This window comes from Scaptodrosophila lebanonensis, unplaced genomic scaffold (genome assembly GCF_003285725.1).
Source record: "Scaptodrosophila lebanonensis strain 11010-0011.00,11010-0021.00 unplaced genomic scaffold, SlebRS2 tig00001415-arrow-pilon, whole genome shotgun sequence".
Lineage (NCBI taxonomy): Eukaryota > Metazoa > Arthropoda > Insecta > Diptera > Drosophilidae > Scaptodrosophila > Scaptodrosophila lebanonensis.
Window position 1 is genome coordinate 11,581,472 of NW_022060742.1, and position 21,830 is coordinate 11,603,301.

The following is a 21,830-nucleotide window of genomic DNA, read 5'->3' on the forward strand; positions in this document are numbered from 1 at the left end:
AATTATGTAGGAATGTTCTTCCCTCCTGAAACTCAATTTTATATTAATAGTCGCCTCTTCAGCAATGTTTCTATCGAAGTCGGAAATGTACAATTTAAAACATTTTTCTAGAGGAAATTAGAAAAGAAACTTATTTATAAATTTCTAATAATGGTACATTTTTTGACTTGATATTTAAATAATCATTACTACTATTACTACTATTTATACCTATTGATATTTAATTATTAGCCTTAGCACGAGACCAAAGAACTTTTCGGGAACTACTTAGAAAAACATTTCGAAAGATTTATAATAAACTTTTTCAACTTAAACACTGAGAAGTGTAATTTTTTAAATAAATCAAAATGCATAATTTGTATGTATGTATCTTTACATTTTCAATAGAATGCTCGAAGCAAAACGTTCGATGTAGGTACTTTTTATATAAAATCTACAAGACAAATCAGGCCCCAAATTAGAAGCCAAATCAGGCCCCAAATCAGGCCCCATCAGGTCCCAAAAAATATAGTTTTCTTAATTGAATAACAAATTCAGAATTTTCACACAAACCTAAGAGTCCGTTTTAACCATTTGGAGTATGAGTTTTCCAAGACCGCTTCTTAGTAATTAACTACACTATGAAAAGAAACTTCTTTTTATTTTCGATTTAACTCTCCTCGCTTGGACTGTGCGTTGGTCACCAATCAGACACATTTCTCTATATATATTACATACAGATTGTACATAGTACATACACAATTTTGAAAGCAACGAGATAGTTATCCATATAATGTATATAGCTATATCAAGCTCTGTTTTACAGGATTTGCATAGATCTGGTTGGGAGCTAGGAAATCATCTATTATTAAGCTTCAACTCTATATCAATATGAAATTTGTACGTGAAGGCCAATTCCAATTGGCCTGTCAGCTTAGGGTATAGGAGCATTACGCATACAATTGCAGAGCATGTTTCTATACATATATACTATATATATATGTGCATAGATGGATATGTATGTATTGGTGTGCGTTGTACTCACTTGATTATCACGAGCTGCGAATAAGAAGAATTGCGCGCTCTGTCTCTGGCTGTGCCTTTGAGTCTGACTCGGAGTCTGAGTCTGAGTCTGAGTCTGGGTCTGCCTCAAGTTGTGGCAGCTTAATGCCAGTTTTAAGCGGTAAATCAGAGCTGGTTGTCTTCCACTTCCAATGACCCAATGAACTACAAAGGGGTGCTAAGGCAGAGCTCGGTTCTGAATTTCGGTTTCGGTTTCAGTTTCAGAACGCAATGAAATCAGATCAGGATCATTATCAATTTGCTTATCACTGGCAAAATTTATTGCTTGGAGGCAAGAAGAACATTTGCCAGTTTAAGCTCACACACACTAGCCTGCTTATAAATAGCCACACTTACACACACAGACTCATAGCTTGTTTTCATTCATTTACTCGCCGATCCATTCAATACCAACACACACACACAAAGTCGCAAGTATTCCCATTTGCGGCATCAACGTCGTCGCCGTCGTCGTCACTTTTGCTTTGCTTGTCCTTGAACTTGACCCAGCGGAACTTTTTTTTATTGTTATTATTATACAAGCGTGCACTATAATTATTAAATTGTGGCATATACTTACATATGAGTGTGTGTTATCAGCTCACTTCACAGATTCTACGCATAAAAAGCTTGTGTGCGATTCAGGCCACTTATTCTTGCTGTGCCTCTCATTGTTGTTATTATTGTAACAAATGCGTGTGTGTGTCTGTATAGTATATAATACTCTCGTATATGTGTATGTAATTGGCATTAATCTCAATTCATTCACGGATTTTAGTTTTGTTTTAAACATACATAATATTTTCTATTTATATGCACACTCAATGAACCTTTGTTGATAATATTAGCAAGCGCCGGGCGTGAAAGTCCAATAAAATGCATAGAATACGAGTATATGTTTGTATAATATTTTGAATGACTTTTTGACTGCAATTATCTGATTATGTATAAAGAATATAGCTTTATCAGCTAAATTGCAAAAGGAAGTGCTTTATGTCAAGACAAAGTACACAAAATAATTCAAAATTTGCAATCGAATGTCGAGAGTATTGGGTTCCAGGGGAAAAAAGAAGCTCCTCAAGAAGTATAAATGGAAGATAAGATAGTACGGAAGGAGTAAGAGATATAGATCGCAGTTGACCGTTGATAAATACGACTTTGTTGTACGATACAGTAAAGATAACTTGTTAGTTCATGATCTTAAACTTGTCCTTGGACTTTGGAGAGAAAATTTTAAACGTCTGATTGAAAGTGGCTGGGCAATTAGCATATTCCAATGGGGAGTCGTATAACCTCATTATAAGGTCTTTTAAAAGACATACTCGTATATAAAATTGGTCTTTACACAATAACTTTAAATATGTATTATTTTTACTTTTATATACAATGCGACATATTAAAATCCCAGAATCCTTTTACCAATCCCTGATGGGACTCGAGAAGCTAATTATTGTTATTTAATTTTTTAATATATGTATGTATATTAAATTTTGATACAGTAAGTAAGTATCTTTAGGACAACTTTTACATTTATTTATTAGGGCGAATAGAATTTATATTAAAAGCTCCATACGTTAGAATGTATTATAATAAAAAGTCTAAAAGAAACTACCTGGAAATATTCAAATATGCACAAATACTAAAGTACAGTCTCCGTCTCAGCTATTTATTCCTTTTAATCTATGATCTATGAAAATCAATATCTTGCTTACATTATGGATAGGCACCAGAAGACCAAATTGTAACTCTTAAAGTAATTCAATATCAGTAAATTCAAATCTTGATCCAGAGATAATGGAGCAAAAAACAGTGTGTTGGTATTAACACGAACAATTTGGCTTAGTAACTTCCATCTCTAATGCACCCACATTTCATAACTAATTAGTAATTACTGATATGCAGAGTTATTCACAGACAGAGTAAATAAAAAGCTGAATGCTGAATGCAGCTTATCTATGCTGGGGAACACGTGCACCTACCCGCACCTACATATTACGAAATGTTCATACAATGTGCCAATTGCAAATAAAGCTAAATAAAATAAAATAAAATAAAATGCATATAAAATAGACTAGAAAAATGCAGTGCGCTGAAATTGTAGACAAAGCAAACATTACAGCCATCCGACGGACAGGTATGTAATATGAGAAGAGCGCCGACAACGCGTCGTACGTCGTTGCTATTTATGACAACAAAAGCGCCCTAAGTTGAGGCCCAGTCGCAAGCCAATTGAATTGAAATATTTGACCTATGCAAAAATGATATCTGGGCAATATTTTGTGCTTATGCGGCAGCGCCACAATGAACGAAAGTCTGGGAACTGCATGAAAACGCAATAACAACAAAATGTTGCAAACATCGAGCGATGACAGCGACACTCAAAACTGCAACGACATCGGCAACAACACATAATTAAAGCCAAAGTCAAAACCTAGATCTACATAGTCTAGAGTCTAGACTCATCTGAGCATACCATTTGTTTTCTTTTTCTTTTGCGCTTGTGTGCTGTTATTGCTATTACGTTAGTCAGACGTGCTCCCATTTCCTCTCACATTTGCGTTTCGCGTTTTCAACAAACTTTCATTTCTAGATGTTCCGATATGTTTCAGTTTCAATTTGTTTTAAGAGTGAGCTACCAGCACGTACAAGCTCTTAACGTTTTCAGAACTTGTAAAGATGTTCCGATGTAATTCAATTCCAACTCGTTTTTACACGTACAAGCTCCTTATGTTTTCAAATCATTTTTAAAGTTACGAAATCTTTCTTTATGTTTTCAAAACTTTATAAAGTTAGGAAATCTTTCTGAATCTGAAATTAACAATAGCAGTAAGAGGGCCTCTAGCCCGTATAGAGTCAAACAATGAATTTATTTCTACGTGTTCTGATATGTTTCTATTCCAACATGTTCCTAGAGTAAGTTTCCAGCAAAAAAGACAACTCACGTTTTCGTTACATTTTCCAGGAACGGATTTTGCAAACTGAAACGAGACACTTGTGTTAAAAAAATCAATAGCAGTAAACGGACGTACTTTATAGTTCAGTTTTTTCAAATGCTCATCAGAAATTTCCCCCATCAAATCTGAGGCAATAATGGAATTGGCAGTGAAACATATACGCAGACACTTTTGATCGGATTCTTTAATTGTTCAAATAATCTCAAACCTCAAACTTAATTTATAGATTATTGATGTTGTTAGCACACGAAAATAAAATCGCGATGGGAAAAGTAAATCGACAAATATTTGCGATTGCGAAAATGATTACACAACTGACTGTCTTCCATTATTGTTGCTGATGACGCATGCAAAGTTCGAGTCTATTCCATGGCCTGAGCTCCACTTCTAATAAATGCGGAAATGCATTGGCCAGTAAATTGATTTCAATTTCTATTATTGTTGTTAGTGTTGTAATGGCTTCTATTTGCATAGAGCGTCTGCTATTTTTTAACATCAATTAATAAATGGAATTGTTTTGAATTGTTGCATTTGAAGTTTGTGGTCATGCCAAAGAAATAAATTCCCAAGACGGCTTGGGAAATTATCGAAATTATCATTGCAACCTAAATTCAAGCTGGTGGATAGCATTCTTTGCATTTTCCCGTCTTCTTTTAATATGTGTTGGAAATGTAAATTTGTAGGACTTCACTAGACGTTGTTAAGTTTGGATATAGCTTACCAATTTTGAGAGAATTTATATATTCTAATCCACTTATCAATTCTTTTGATGATATCGTCGTTACTAATTCCACTTGCACCCATTTCCAAAACTCCTTTTGATATACCAGAATTAACAAGTTATGCAACCTTCATTGAACTTTAATTTGAAACACAGTCCAATTCTTAGCTGCTATTGTCTAGCAAGATTTTTCAGCGAGCGCAGAAGTTTTTTTTGCTGAAAACGAAGTAATATAATAATTGTTGTGTTTCCTGATATTTGATAAATTCTGGCTAGAAACAGACCAAGCCACTATAAACACGGAGTTTTTGATAATTCGAGTGTCAAGCGTTTGCTTAAAAGGAAAAAGCACCCATGGTTACAATTTCATTAGATATTAGATTGTCTTAAAATTATAGTTTCTTTATAGCAATAAAACGTTATCTAATAGTACCTCAAAAGTATTCAACAGTTTTTGCTCCCTTAAAAATATTACCATACCTTCCAAATACATTGTCATATTTTAATAGATTTTTAGAATAGGCGTTTTAAATTAATTATAGAAACCTTTAGATTCTTGAGTGTCCACAATCGAAAAGGGAAGCCTAAAAGTATGCTCTTTTTAATTTAAATTCCATTCATTTATTTAGAAGAGTTCGGAACTTTGTCCTTTGACGTATTAGAATAGTGCATTTCGCTCTAAACTATTGATTTATTTATTATTTCGAACCATAGTTTCAATTTAATTGTCAATAATTGTCTCAAGAAATATAGTAACTTTAGTGTTTTTATTTGAGGGGCTCAGGAACATTTATGTAAATTATATTTATTGTTTGCTTATTTGCTCAACAGCCTAATATTTCTTTTAACTTGCACATTCAACAAAATATTAGATCGTATTGTCTTTTGTTGGAACTGAAAGTTTGAAAATGTGTAACATTTTTATGTTGACTTTATGTTAATCTTTACCAGCATTAACATAACTCTGTAACGTTACAGTGCGCGTAACAGCAAATAAGCGTAACAGGCGTTTGACTGCTAACAGCGTACAGTTTGGCAATACACTGTCATCCGCAGATATTACATACAGTTTAGTGTTTACAGTGATGGTAGTGGCTGGTGTGTATCTTGGCTAAGTGGCAACTGCATGTGGATTGTGTCTGCGTATTAAAAATTGTGAAAAACTGTTTATACTATTTTTAATTGTTCTAAATAAATAAAAGCAAAATTTAAAAAGTGCATTTATAATTAATTGCAAAATACAAAGATGTTCATTTCCTTTTAGTATTTAGTAGTGATGATCAGTTTGATGATGTGTTTGCTTCAGCAGCTTCGAAATATTACGCGTCTACCTACATTTGTTGTTAGTTTTGAACACGTTTCAAAAATGTGCTGTACTCTTGCAAACGGGGCTCTCTCTCTCACTCGCAGTGTCTCTGTCTATGGCTGGCGGCTCTCAGTGGTGCTGTGGCTGCGACTGAGTCTGAGACTGGGGCTGGGGCTGGCTTGGCGGGCTTCCACAATTTGAGTTTGTGGGACGTTACAACAGTTGACGTTGGCGTGTCGTGTGTTTCAGTACGTTTCGAAAAACTTAACGCTTGAACATAGATTTTTGAAAACAAAACAAAAAAAACTTGTCGCGCTTTAGATTCAGTTTGTGTCTTAAGTTCTGTACATTTGTGTGTGTGTTTTTGTGTTCATTTGAAAAGTAGCACTAAACTAATTCTAATCCAACAACAATAATTGGCTGCACTTTCTGCACCCACTACTAAGTATTCATTCAGCAACGAAATGTACGCATAGTTCAATGTTTCGTAATTCTATGATAAACAGTTTCTAACCTGAAACCAGTTTTTCTCACTAAGCTCGCAAATGAAACTAAATGGTTAATACACGTACAAACATATATACAAACCTAAAATCGAGTCAACAATTTTTTTAATGTAGCGCACAAAATTTAACAAACAATTAGTTAGCAATGCAACAAAATAATCTCTAATAACAGAAGCAAGGCGTGTACTGAGATCCAAAACAGACCCAAATGAAAACGCTCAACGACTCCAGAGACTGAGTTTAAAACTGAGACTGTGACTGTGACTGCGACTGAGTCGGAAGCTGAGTCTGCATCTGAGTCTGAGGCTGAGTCTGAGGCTGAGTCTGAGTCTGTGCCCCACCCCAACTAATTTGTGGTGCTGTTAGTTATGTGTTTAAGTACAGCAACATCAGCAGAGAGCACTCTTCTTGTTTTCATTTGTTCGATGCCAATTTGCATATTGTTTACACTGGCTAACAATTGTTTATTTGTTTTGATGATTCATGCCAGCTTACCGTGCCAAGGGAGCAAGTGACTGACCTTCAGTTAGTGGAAGTTTGTTGTGCGTGTTGGAGTGGGTGTGGGTGTGGGTGTGGATGTGGGTGCCATATCCTGACAGTTGCTTTGGCATTGAAAATCGCCAAGCTACCTAGGCAACCAACCCCTCAAACCATCCCCACCAGTCAACGTCAAGCTCACTGACTTCCCGACATACAAGTATAGTACAAGGCCAGGAAAAACAACAGCCAGCCAGTTGCTTGTGTTGGTTAAAGTAATAGCTAGACCTGGCGGTTAGGTCGGCTAGTGGGTGGCTCGAAGCTAGATTGTGGCGCTGTGTCTGTCTTAATAAAAACAATAGCATGTACTTTTTTGAAATAAACACTTGCTTGCCCTTTTTGAGGCGCAATTTCCCAGTACGAGTAGTGCGAGTACAGTAGGCGCCACACAAATCGTATGGATGGTGTTTAGAAAATCAGTTAGCAAGCCAGTTTGGCGAACGCCAAGCTACCAGTTCTGCATATGAATGCAATAAGATGCCATATAGGTACAACAAGCCAACACTACAGCAGAAAAGTATTTTCATTTTCTACACTTACAAATTATTCGCATGTACATTTATGCAATTTTAAAAGTTCGCCATATTTTAGTACAGAACTATTCTTTGTTTTTTACCAAATTCTGTAGTTCGACAGATATTGGCAGTTGCTTCGACGGATTTGTGTCCAAATTATTTGATCTAAGCAAACACTCAAAATATTTTCAAAGATTTTGAAACACAGTGGAACAATAAAAAATATTATGGATAGAAACGTTAGTGAAACTATTCTGTACTGAGGGAAATGTATCATTATATTTCTTAAACTTTAAAAATTGATGTGCAAATATCTGAACATTTCTTTAGCAAATTCAAAAAATATGTTGATGAATTTTGAAAGGGTGAATTTTGAAAGGCAAATACTAACAACATGCTGATGAATTTTTAAAGGAAAACATTGTGGAACGGAATGAAATGGATTGTTACTGAAACTTTTCAACACTAAGAAAATTAAAATTGAGTCTACGGTTTCTTGTCCGATAAATTCCTTAACAGATGTATTTTAAGTAAATAGCATACTTGCAATATTTAAGAAATTTTTACACAAATTATTTGCCTGTCTGGCCGTAAGTTACTGATACAAGTATTGCGAAGTTGGTTTTCTATAAAATTTATGATTTTAGCAGAGACCGCAAATAATGATTATTATTATTTTTTTTTTTTTTATTGTTATTTTATTTTTTTATATCAAACAATTATTTACTAATAGTAACTTTGAGAAAGCGATTATCTATGCATTTTCACTATGATTCATGTATAAATTTTGATTTTTATTCAGTCGCTCACGATTTAATGAATAATTTTTAGTTTTACTTTAAAAATTAACCATAATCATTATTGATGAGCAAAAAAAAAAAAATTTTTTTTTTTGAGTTAAATTTTATTTTTTTGATCAAATGAATAAAATTAAAAAATATTCATTATTTTGAAATTTTTTAATAACACTTATAGTGATTACAGTCGTTGATTTAATTAAATGTTGTATTATCAAAATACTTCTGACTCCCTCTGTACATTGATGACGCCATCAGTAGCTGCAGAGAGTTGTGGAAGTGAGGGGAAAGCGTTTCAGCATTTATGTTTATTACGCTGCCAAACGAGTTTTGTTGCGTTTTTCAATTGGTATTCATAGAGCTGGTAGTTTTTTGTTTTGTTTTGTTTTTGTTCTTCTCAACTGCGTCTCGGCTCTGCATTTATAACTCAATGCATGCATTGAGATGAAGATTGTGGGCTTCGCCAGGAAATTGTAAATGAGATTTAATTACGCTTATTAAAAATGCAGAATGTGAAGTGCTTGAAAAAAGAGATGCGATCAACATCTTTAAGGGCACTGTTGGGCATATGTATGTAATTTTTCGTATTCAGATATGAAAACAAGGATAGCAAAACAAAAACGAGAGCAAAACAAAGTGTGGCAAGAAGAACGAACGCCTCGCAACATATCGTATATAAACCACGAGTCATTGAACTCGGAACGAACCCAGACAGAGACCAGTTATAAGGCTGCCCAAGATGCCAACACACACAGAGACACCCATTTGGCACTACATTGCAACGCATTTATGTTAAAACTTATGCCAAGGAGGCGCGCACAGCACATAAAACGAAATGAGGTTAAAGCACAGTGCTGGCGAAAACAATGTGCACAGCTACTGCGAAAAGTCGAATGCAGGCTTTTGGGTGTGCGAGCAAAAACAGGTGTGGCAAGGGCCCAAGCGCGTTTGGTCTCTATCTCTCTCCAGCTGCTCCCATTCTCTCTCTCTCCGTCTCTCGCTACGACTCTCTCGCTCTCTTTTTAGCTGGCTGTGCGCCAAACCCGTTTAACTTGTTAAACGCACGCTGCGCCCGCGCTTTCCAAACCTTTAAGTAGTTTGTTTACATTTTTTTCGGTTCACATTTTTCCTTTTCGCCTTCTTATTTTCCTTCGTTTTGTTTTTGGCTTTCTTCTAAGCGCAACTTGTTTGGCTCACAGCCACATATTTTCGTTGTTTTTGCTGTAGCCGCATGCGTATTTGCCGTTAAACGCGCACAACGTGGGGCGCTTGTTAGCAACAACACGCAAAGTGCCTCAGTCCCCGAAAAGCGAAAAAAGAAGAGTAAATAATAATAATGCCCATAAATACACGCATAGCTAGAAAATTAGTTAACGTTAACGCCAATTTTGTGGGCTGCTCGCTTTAATAGTCTCAGGTTCATAATAAACACACCTGCCAAAGGGTATTTGCGAAGCAGTTTATTGTTTGTAACGCATTCGACACCCAACTAGATGTAATTATCTATCCGACCTATGAATCAATGTGAATCAAATACCAAGGTTGAATAAAAGTTACAACATTTTACCAATAATAAGAAACAAAGTATTAGTAAACCAATCTTCAAACTAATCTCCAACAACTTGGGTCAAATGGCGGTTCACCGAAATAATCTAACCTACGTAATCCACTAAAGACTGAAATACTTAATTCCGAAACTCCAATAACTCCAGCTACTTCGTTTCGCATTGCTCTGAAAATGAACTTATGATACTTATGATCAAAAAAATATCAATCTAAATATAAAATATTTAATTATTATAATGGTAAATAAGAGATTTAAAACAACATTTATAATTCTAGTGATAGATTAAATTTAGCACATATCTCCTAGCCCTTTTTTCCCTTTTCGAATATTAGGTTATGTCAGGTTATTAAAAAAATTGTTTACAACATGATTTAAAAAGCAGTAGGTTTTCTGACACTTTATTCACTTTATTCTCGCCGATTTTTATTCGTAATAATATAAAAATATTATATTTATTAGCATTAGCTGTAGCGGATGTACAGCGAGATACTCGTATAATAAAAAAAAAAACATATTTTAGTGCAAAGTTAAGCGAATAACTAAACTATACTATACTATAAACTACATCCATATTAACAGGAAACTGGAAAAAACTGTGATAGAAAAAGTGCTTGAGGTTTAAGCGAAAAAATCAAGTTCGACTTAAAAAAAACATCATTCCAATAAACCATTTTTTTATTATTTTAATTATTTTTATTTTATCGTCCAACTTAAGTTTTTAACAACCGTTTATTTATATACAAGTATATATATATATTTTTATAGCCTGTACCCAAAGGGTGAAAGGCTATACTAGTTTTGTGCGCATGTATGTAACACACAGAAGGAGGCGTGGCAGACCCCACAAAGTATATATATTCTTGATCAGGATGAGAAGACGAGTCGATATAGCCATGTCCGTCTGTCCGTCTGTCCGTCTGTCCGTCTGACCGTCTGTCCGTCTGACCGTCTGTCCGTCTGTCTGTATGAGCGCAAGGATCTCAGTAAGTACAAGAGCTAGGATAACCAAAATTGGTATCAAGGTTCCTATAAGCCCTAGGCAGAACGAGTTTGTTTATTTTTTCTGATACACCCCCCCCACTCCCCCGCAATTCGTATTTTTTCTTATAACTTCCGTAATTCTCGGAATTTAAAAATCAATTTTGGTAGGTACATCCAGTTAGTACTAATGTGTCCGTGTGCCAAATTTCATCATGATAGGTCAATTCTGAAGAAAGTTATAGCCATAAGTAAAATCGCTGCTCATGCGCTGCCTGCAGCTCTGTCGGCAGCGCTGCCCGCAGCTGTTGTTGTTGCTGCTTTTGTTCAACTTTGTGCTGCATACATACACGCATATAAACACGCATAGGTACGTGATGTAAATGTGTGCTGTTAAAACTGAACATAAACATGTATTCTAATTTAATTTAATTCATTATTTTAATTAATTAATTCATTCATTTTTTTTAATAATTTATTTTTTTTTTAAATTTTTTTTTTTTTAATTTTTCCTTTTTGTGGAGAGTACAGGCTATTTTACTGTCGGGCTTGCTCGACTGTAGCGTTCTATCTTGTTAACTAGCAGATAAGTTGGAAAAAGTACAAGATCTTCGGCGTTCTGTTTATGCCTTAATTTCCTATCTTTTTTACTTGCCATGAAAGCGTCATTTGCTTTCAGTCTCAACTGACCCTAGACATTGAAATGTTTATTACCAATAGTTTTTTTCTGTTCACTTAACTGCCAGTCACGCCCTTTCGTTAAGGTTTGTGTGGGTTTACTGCTTGTAGCCTACTGTTGCCTTAACCCCCACTTCGAAGCACACATTGGCAGCGAAAGTTTCGTGCTTTTAATTGTTGATGAAGTTATAGGCTGGGGGTTATGGGGGTTAACGATGCACTGTATTTTGTACGTGACTTTATTGCATTTTTATGCTCTGTCCCCCTCTCTCTCCCTCCCTCTCTCTCACTCTCTTTTGTAATGCAATTAATTTTAATCAATGCCTAAAGGGCATAAATGAATCGACTGTTTGGTCATTTTTGTTGTTGTTTTATTTTTTGTGCTTTGAACAATGGATATGACGCTATATCGGCCGAGGTGTCAGCTGGTCGTATCATTGTTTTCGTTGTATCGGGCGTTATTGATAGAGTTAGTATAAATAATGCTATTGCATGGGGGGCTGTGAGAAAATGTTTTCAACGCGTTTTCGCGCATCAACGCTTACGTCAGTGAAGCAGCTCACTCAGTCGAATGTGAATCAGGGCATAAATATCCAGATATATGTACACACACACTATATGCACACATCAGCTTATACAATAATACCAATAGATATACACAATATGCTTAATCGTTCTTTTATTGATATTAGGTGGAAAGAATGTTATTCCTAGAAATATTATCCCGTTCTCTACTCTTCTCTTAAATTATATGAGTGAACATTTTTCGAGGCAAACTTCGATGAATATGTACTATACTCATACTATATTGGAAGCACATTAAATCTTAGAATTGTAAAATTATTCCAAGAATAGTTATTCATTTCAAATGATTAAGTCTTATTTTTAGATAAATCTCGATAATTGAGTTTGCAGGCCCGTCATTGTTTGTTTTTTATATACCCTTTTTATCATTATGAACTCTCAAGCTTTTAGGGACGAGACAGGTTATTTGGGTCTATATAAATAAGCCTTATTTTTTCGTACAGTTATCTGTAGTTATACACTATATATAAATTTGTTCGCTAGTGCTTGGGCAGGTTAAGAGAAAACTATTTTTTGATCGACTTAAACATGTGGCTTTTTATATTGCAGACAAGTCTTGAAGAATCAAAGTGTTGTAGAAAATACAACGAATTTTAGTATTATGTTTAAGTAAATGATGGAAATTGTGGCAAGATAACTTACTAAGTGGCCAAAAGTTTATAGTTAAGGCTTATAAACATTCATGTAAGAAAATATGAGAAAGATTAATTCCACATATGTAATAACCTAAAATAAGAAAGAATTAGTTTAAATTAGACCACTGCCTTCCATTGATGTTAAATTTATTATTTATTTATTAATTTAATTTTATGCTAATTTGTAACACGTAGAGCTTTAATTTTGGGAAATTTCTTGAGTTTTTCTAATAGTGTATCGATTGATAAGATTGCTTGGGATTGGGATTTCAGATTGAGATGAAACCTCTTCGCAATACTAGTATCCCTGCCGACTTTGCATCGCACTTACAACAAACTATATAATTAGCTCAGTAGATTTTGAAGTATCTTGCAATCCCGAGGGTTTCTAATAGTTTCAGTTTTATGGAAATACTAAGATTTGTTATTTTTCTTCAAAAAATGAATAATGAAATAATTTAAACAATGCTAGCACTATATCTTTTTATGGAGAAGCGTCGGTTGATTACGAGCTCTTATAATTTTTTTAATTTATTGCACTTCAGCAACCATATATTTGTATGAAAATAATAATTTATATATAACTGCATATTTTCTTGATTGCTTCATTATAATTAGCTCTCCATGGTGAAGCAATTATCTTAATTCAATGAGACTTAAATACCACGTACTCCGTTCTTTTCAATTGCTTTGATATACAACAGAAACGTTCCTATCGTCAAAAACACGTTTGTGTTCATTTTGTTGATAACTCATATAGAGAAAAGTTCGAGATATAGTGGAGCTTTTCTATTTGTTTCCCAGCCATCATTAGCATTCTAAACAAGTGACACCTCATCCCAGCGTTCAATTTGTATGCTCGAGCAATATTGTGATTCACTTTAATTGAGCACGACCGAGAGACCGCACCCATCCTTATGACATAACAATTATCTGACTAAGGTATTCGAATGGTTACTAAAACAAAGCGAACTCGGCAGACTTGGCATTTAGAAGTCTGTGCCACTAACCAACATTTTTGAAGAGCTGCGCTCAAAAGTCTAACCTTCAGAGCCAATTGAAACAAAACGCATTGCGTGGTTCTTCGCACGCCTCACTACACAGCCAGCCAATAACAATAATAATAGCAATTAAAATACTTAAAAAGGCGCGCTTACAAATCGAACAAATAGAACAACCAACAACAACAATTGTTATCTTTTATTGAAGGCAACGGAAAAGCATCCAATACTCTTTTCGAGCCTCCGCAAGATTAGTGAAAACAAAAACAACAAAAACAAATAAAAAATGAGCTACTTGAGCTCTATAGGTAGCGTATACCAAACCATTCAATCATTCATTTGACGAGCTTGGCGAGCGATTTAATTCCTCAAATTGTTTAATTAACGTTTAATTTTGTGGCAGAAATCTCGAGAGTCGAAATGTCGCCGGCGGATGACAATTCCTTTGCAACAACGAATGGCAACAAGAAGGCCACCTACACTATAATTACCATCAAAGTGGTAGAATTGGTAAGTCCCTCGAATCGATCTATATATGTACATATCTACTTACAAGAGTTGTGACTTCGAATGTATTTTGAAAACATCTATTTTCAATGAAATTTATGTGCTACCCACAAGTACGACCGGGGCCTTCAAAAGGTTTTGGATATAACTCAATATATTTAAGTCTCGTGTTTATTTGAACACAAGTCCCTCAATTTTTAAATTTCAATCCGCCATGATGTGAATTTATACTAGCAAACAAAATGTGTAAATAGTTGATCTGTCATCAGATATACGAGTATTAATCAGTTATTCTTTTGCCAGATCTATAATGGAACAAAAAGTGAATTTTCATTCCACATGAATGTGGTTTTCGGCCTATTATGCCCGAAGGGAAATCGTGTTCCATTGTTCAAACGTGTAATAAAATGTTTCCAATTTAAATGCCGTTTGAAATTTAAATGATAATTTGAATAATTCAATTTATTTTGCGTTTGATAAATCCACTTTATTTTGATCAACTGAAATCAAAGAGAACACTACGATTGTACAATAATTATAATAAATATTGAAGTTCACTATTCATATTCATAATAATTTATAATGGCATATTTTCATAAATAAAATCAATGAATCAAAAATAAAAAACAGTGAAAATTTATTATTTGGCAAGTAATTTCCATCGTTCCAATAATTGCCAAATTATTCCCATAGCAATTAATCTTTGAATGGAAATGGAACACCATCAAAATTAGGAATAGCATACTTTTGAGAGTACAGTTCACGAAAACTTTAATTAAAAGAAAAATATATATAGATTATTTACAAAAAAAAAAACGGAATAAAATTATTCTTGCTGTGTACATTTTTACATTTAATTGGCTTTTATTTTGATTTATGATGAATGGAATTTGTTTAAACTTCTATAATCCTACCTTCTTAACATAATGATGATTTCATTTAATTTTTTATTAAAATTAAAAAAAATTCAAATCTATTATATTTCTCAAAAAGCGATTGTTACAATTTTTGAAATATTTTTTAAATTCTCTGCTTCAATTGGCATAATGGCCTGTAATAGAAACTTTCTAGTACCGTTAAACAAAATTGTATTCCTAGAAAAAGTAGAAGCTGTAGCCTAATTGAAAACCAAGCCTTTGAACCTATAACTGAGCCAACAACACAACTCTATGAGTAGTACATTCAATTCATTAAACAAATGATATACATATTTAATAACTTGTTGTGTAATCGACAGTGCTTGCTCATCTGCTGCTTGGGCCTCATCGATGAGCCGGCCACCAACTCACAGCTGCGGGTCTTCATCACCCCGCGTGTCACGGCGCTGTGTTATGTGACCTTTGGCGCATTAGCCATCTATACAGCCATTTATTTAATTATGGCGCTCTTTGGCGATCTGTGCGTATACTTGTTGTAGAATTATTGAATTGAAATGTGTAACTGAATTGATAATATAAATGGATTTTGCAGAACGCCTTGGCGCACAGCCACGCTCTGGTCACTGATTGGCTTTGTGCTCTTTGTGGCTGTCACTGCCCTGCTCTTCCGGGACTGGTCCACCACCAAGGATCGCAATTACTGGCACCCGAACATGCATCGTCTGGATCTGGTTATGGCCGCGGCATCTATCTCGTTGGTCACTGCTTTGGTTTATCTGCTCGATGTCCTGCTGACCATTCGCTTTGGCGTCCACGGCGATCTCGAATGACAGCGCTGGTAGATATAAGCGTGTGGCGCGAACAGAGTGCGAATAGCTGTAATATTTACAGTTTAGTGTTAAGCATAATTGGGTAATTTTAACAATTGTTCATCAGCACATGCAAATTTTTCTACGAAAATCAAATCATCATAATTGCCATGTTGGAAAAAACGAAGAGGAAAATGTACAAAAAATCAAAAAAGTTTTAACAAATGTTTTTTTTTAATGTTATTTAACAAACATTTTGTCCAATTACTTACGCGCATAAGCAATTAATAAAAGTTTTGTAACAATTAAACAAGTATTTTACAATTATGATGTGTGTAAAGCAGAATGCTTACCACCTTCTTTGAGATATTCCAACCTCTACGCGAATTATACCTTCCTGGACCTGGGAACTGATTTCTTTCAGGGAGATGTATTCTCTATTACTACCACTTCTCTCGCATAACAATAATTATTATAAGAGTTTTATATTTACATCAGCTTTGAATGTGCAGAATGAAATGAGATTTTCTAGATCTTGTACACATCAGATATCTACATGCAGGGATACTTTAAGAGGCATTTCGACGACTTCACCTCTAAAATATATTTTTTCTAATAATAATAAAGCTGCAAAATGAATCGATTCTGAAACAATTAATTCCATCTAATTCGACAATTAAGTTTAATCTTTTACTTGAAAAGATTATTTGATTATATTTTTCAAAAAACGCAACAAAAAATGTTGAAAGATCGATTTCTACTACTAGTACTACGGTCGATTGTTGCATCGATTATTCCTATGATAGCTATATTATGAGGCACCATACACAACTCATACATTTAAGTTAAGGAAAGTTTTGGAATTTGCAACCTAATATTTGAATGTAAAGAATACCTTACCATATTTACTAAAAGAGACATACTTTAGTATTAGCACGACTGAAGATCTGATCAAATAGTCCACAATAAACACTCAAAAGGGATAATAAATCGTTGTGACAATTCAGGGGCATCAACTGTAATACAATTTTTTCTGTGAATGAATAAGAATAGTCTACATTTATAAGTTTGGTGACCCTAACTGTAATGCTTCAAAACTTCTTGATGTTCATATGGGCACAAGACTACTATACTTATATTACTTCACACTCTCCTAATGATTCTGCCTGTTACATATATTTGGCACTTCCGATTTCTAATTGTAGTATTGCCTTCTCCAAACAAATAATTTCAAATGATTAGTGCAGACAAGTTTCCAACTTTATTAACAAAATCAAGCTCAAGTGAGTTCCTAAGTTGACTAATAGTTTCAAACTGAATTTAGAACGATAATTGAATTGAATAATACATTTGATTAAAATTAATTGGGTTCATAATTGGGAAATTAATTACTCACTATTAATATCAAGAATTATTAAAAAGTTTTAAAAATTTTAATGATAATATTGAGATATGTTTTTAATATTTCTATAATCAGAGGATCGTTATTTTGTATAATATTTAAAATTTCATTTATTTAACAATCGGCCAATCATATCAGATTATTTAAGTAGACAAAAAATCAATTAATTTCTTATAAAAAACGCAAATTGGATGCGAAAGTATTATTCTTAGAAGACTGATCGTTTTAATGTTATTAAACGTAACGTCGCATGGGAAGTTTTTCCATTGGAAGAATCGGAGTTCCGCAACGGCCCCTGAGCATTTCACGATAGGGATGATGATGATCATCATCATCACTATTATCATCACTTAAACTATCGCTGGCTGATTCTTCAGCCCCGCCCAGAGTTAACTCCTCCATCATACAATCTGGTTGGGTTTCGGACATGCATTCATTGTAAGCATTAAATCCGGCATAATTTTCATAGTTTCCAGCATCGTTATATGCTGTTAGAATAAGTTCTTCATAGGGATGTCGTCGATTACTCTCGATGACCAAATGTAATGGCGTGGAACCGTAGCCCAAGGTGCGCACCTCACAGGCATTAACGTTTAATTTCTGGTAGCATTTAAGTAACCATTTGAAACTTTCCAGCTTGTTGTTAACAATTGCCGAATGCAGGGGGTTATTTCCTGATATATCCCAGACAGTCAGCACTTCCAGCATTTGCTTCGTGGTCAGACTTTTCATGATTGTCTCCAACAATGCAACCTTCTGATTATCAACGGCAATATGTAGAAAAGTTTCCCCTCTATTTTTTTGCAATGTCAGATCATAGACGGCACAACTCGATATCAGCCAGGCAGCATCTTCATCGCTATGGCCAGCAGTAGATGCCAGGATATGAAGAACTGTAGCATTCCTGCCATCTTTCAGAAGTGCCAGATACTTAAGAAATGCATCTTTGTTTTCTATGGAAGTAGCTGCCTGTCGTATATACTTCAATAGCCCCAGTTTTAGAGCCTCATGAAATATGGAAGTACTCCCAGTGCCCAGCCAGTACAAGTACCCTGTAATAGAGAAAAGAAAATCAATTGCATCAATTGTTTTTCCATCACAAAAAACACAAATTTCAAAACTGTGCTGAGAAGAATATAAATAGCAGGTTTGCTAAGTCTAGCTTTTTTAGTTGCCAAGATCCTTGAGTTCACACGGACGGATGGACAGCGTTGTACCCCGTGGAAACAGGATATTTCAAATAAAACTAACTTTTTATAATAATACCTTTAAAAAGTTCGCTTTTTACGATTACTTAGATAATTAAATTGATTAAGGAACGCACTAAGTACTACTTGTATATTATATTTATGTTTTCGTAATGTAACTTGAAACAAGCAAATGGGCTCTTCCGCTGTTCAATATCTACTTCGCGATTCGAACACTTATATATTTTATATGTGTTTACGAAACCACATTTTTTTTTACCAATTTTCAATGCAGAATGTTTGGAATACGCGATGCCATAATATAAATCAAATACTTTTAATTGTTGTTTATAATTTACTCACGTTCGTTGATGCGGACAGCTTCCTCCAAGCTTTTTGCATTGCGTATGTAATTTAGACCCAGGCAGACCATTATCTGGTTGTTTCTGAATGTACGATCCGGACCATGATTTTGTGCAATATCCGAACTTGCATGTGCCTCTTGACTGCCGCTTGGTCGAGAATCCATGTTAAAAAAATCACTGCCACTCATATTTAAAATGTCGTGCATATTTGCATCATCCTCCATGAGCTCTAATATATTAAATTGATCTCTATCTTGATCGTCGCCTTCATTACAATAAAATGCAAAATCTTCCGCTGCATCTTCGGGTGCTACAGCATATCTGGCATAGACAACGTCCACTGTCTGTATTTCTGTAGAGTCATCTGCATCATATAGTATGAGCTTGCAGTTCACAGATGTCCTTTGTTTCTCCGTATCTGTGGCGTCGTATTTAGGTGTTGGGTATATAAGCACTTTATGCAGCTCTTTCAATGTTCGTGTTTTAACAATGGGTGATATAAGATGTGTGGTCCATTGGCCATCATCACGACGTATTTCTATTTTATAATCATGTTGTACATCGGAAAGTAGGAGATGCATATTAATGCCACCCTCGAAAGGCAACTGAGGATTGCAGCAAATATTTAAGGATCTCTTGTCATTCCCATTGTATATGCTGTGCGAGATCAGACTCTCCGCAATCTGCTTAAAGCCACTCTTCCCTTTCTCGAAAGCCGTAAAAGCCAAATAGATCTATTAATTAAAACGAAAGCATTTTCTTAAAATCAAATCAGAGTATTATGTAAATGTAACTTTGGAATATCTCTAGGCGTTTCAAAATATTTTATTGGAGCACAATAACTATCACACTTGTCCGTATTTACGAATACTTACACGCTCGTGCTTTTTAAAATCTTTGGTGGCCTGGCTTAGTGAGGGCAGACCGAACAGGCCTTTTTGTTTTACCCGTGGTTCCATTCGCTGCAAAACCATAGCTAAATCATCCTTTTTGGTCTTGGCAATAAAAAAATTTTCCATTGAGAACTCAAACTGATTTTTTGAGCTTTCGCAGCGCACCATAGGTTCACGGATGGGCTCATAATTCAGGTGGTAGGGTTCTGTACGTTTTTGCAAAGTATTTGGCGATACCATATAATGGTCGCCATATTTTCTAACAACTTGACACACAATCTCAATTGGGTCGTTCGGTATTTCCTTCATGATTAATCGTACTGTCGGCCAATTCTTTCCATTAACATTTTCTTCTGATAATAAGACTTTACTAACTCTATCGCTAAGATAACGAAAATCGTAATGCTTCGCCGGCTGCGCTATGAACTCCAAACGACCTGAACATGGAACACGTGTTGATGGAAGAGGCAGAGGCTTATTATGAACTTTTTTATTCATATTAAAGTAGTAGTATATATATTATATATTTTCGTGTTTAAGTTAAAAATCACAGATTAAGCACGTCTACGCTTCGCCACGATTCGCCACCGACTGAACGCAAATATTTTTTATACGCAACACCTAAGTGCTTCGAAAAACATACAGACATTGTATCAGCACAGTGTCGGGGATATATAATTTACAAAAGGAAACATTTTGTTACATTTTCTATACATATTTATTCTCATATATAAGCTTTTAATGACTTTGACCAGAAGAATACCTAGTTTTGAAGAAGGAAGATAAAAATGAAAGAGCCTTTGACCTGGTCAAATAACTCTTATTTCGTTTTAAAGTTGCGAAAAAACAGTTTTGAAAATGAAAACTCAAAGATGACAAGATGGTTATGAAAAACTCCATGGGCAATAATTTAATTTAATTAATTAATAATTTTGTTTTGTACAGATTCCCTTTCCACCTACGCCCATGGATATATGTACATATGTGTGTATGTATGCTCATGTGTACAAAGATAAGAACGTTAGCAATGAAAGCGATAAACGTAATAAAAACAAAACAGGGAAGTTCCCGCAAAATATTCCAAAAGCACAACGCTTTTTATGCTGCAAAATGTGCCCAAAAGGTAGGAGGGTATACCAAGGAGGTATGGCAGACCCCACAAAGTATGTATGTATCAGAGCCCAAAAAAAAACCATATTTTCCTTTTAAAAATGCATAATAAACTAACATAACAAAATATATATAAAAGAATATTTGTAAATAATATATATATTTTTTTTAAATATCTATTTAATTATTATAATAGGTTCGTGTACGGCCGTGCAACGAAAAATGTGCGCTGTGCATGCAATTTCTTCTGATCCATTGGTTTAACACAAGCCAGTTCCGATAGGTTAATGATTTTCTTGAAAATGAGCTGAAATTTAAAATTGGGACAGAATTTTACTTGTATGGTGTGAGAGAGCACTGAGTGGTGGGGAAATTGTATCCAAAAGTGAGATAATACCGCCATCAATAAGCGTCAAAACTTTACATCGAGTGTTATTCAGATAGAAATCAGATAGTTTTAGTGACATCGTGGTCAACTTCAAGATCTGTAGAGTGGTAACTGTACAGTGGATGACTATTCCAAGTAGTTGCAGCAATACAAAATGTGGGTTATATAAGTATGTACATACATACTTAAAGGTATGAAGGTACTTTATTCCCTTACATACATACCTTATTTATTTATTTCATCGACAAACAATGCAGTCGATGTACATACATAAAAGAAAAAAAGAAATATATTTATATAAGCAATACAATAGAGAACTTAAACTAAATAAAACTACAGAAATACAAAAGCCTAAAAATGACAAAAATATCTAATAACGAATCCGATACGGTGGGGGAATTATTTGCCAAACGGCCAGCTATGGCCCCGATTCACAGCAGAGTATAGGCATAAAATATAGAATAAAACAA

General features: G+C 34.6%; 2 protein-coding genes across 3 annotated transcripts; one reads left to right on the forward strand and one right to left on the reverse strand.

Annotated features, from left to right (window-relative positions):
* Positions 1–6,334: 6,334 nt before the first annotated feature.
* On the forward strand, positions 6,335–16,325 carry LOC115632779. 2 transcript variants are annotated; one of them, XM_030530029.1, is made up of 4 exons: positions 6,335–6,488; positions 14,225–14,331; positions 15,566–15,726; positions 15,799–16,325. In XM_030530029.1, the coding sequence occupies exons 2-4, from the start codon at positions 14,242–14,244 to the stop codon at positions 16,034–16,036; spliced, it is 489 nt and encodes a 162-aa protein (XP_030385889.1). In that variant the 5' UTR covers positions 6,335–6,488; positions 14,225–14,241; the 3' UTR covers positions 16,037–16,325. The 2 variants fall into 2 exon arrangements, with proteins under 2 accessions (XP_030385889.1, XP_030385888.1); XM_030530028.1 differs by lacking the exon at positions 6,335–6,488 and adding an exon at positions 14,030–14,129.
* Positions 16,326–17,516: 1,191 nt separating this feature from the next.
* LOC115632750 lies at positions 17,517–20,333 on the reverse strand. Its single transcript, XM_030529998.1, has 3 exons — positions 19,845–20,333; positions 18,968–19,703; positions 17,517–18,469 (listed from the first exon to the last, which is right to left on the reverse strand). The coding sequence occupies exons 1-3, from the start codon at positions 20,169–20,171 to the stop codon at positions 17,652–17,654; spliced, it is 1,881 nt and encodes a 626-aa protein (XP_030385858.1). The 5' UTR covers positions 20,172–20,333; the 3' UTR covers positions 17,517–17,651.
* Positions 20,334–21,830: the final 1,497 nt, after the last annotated feature.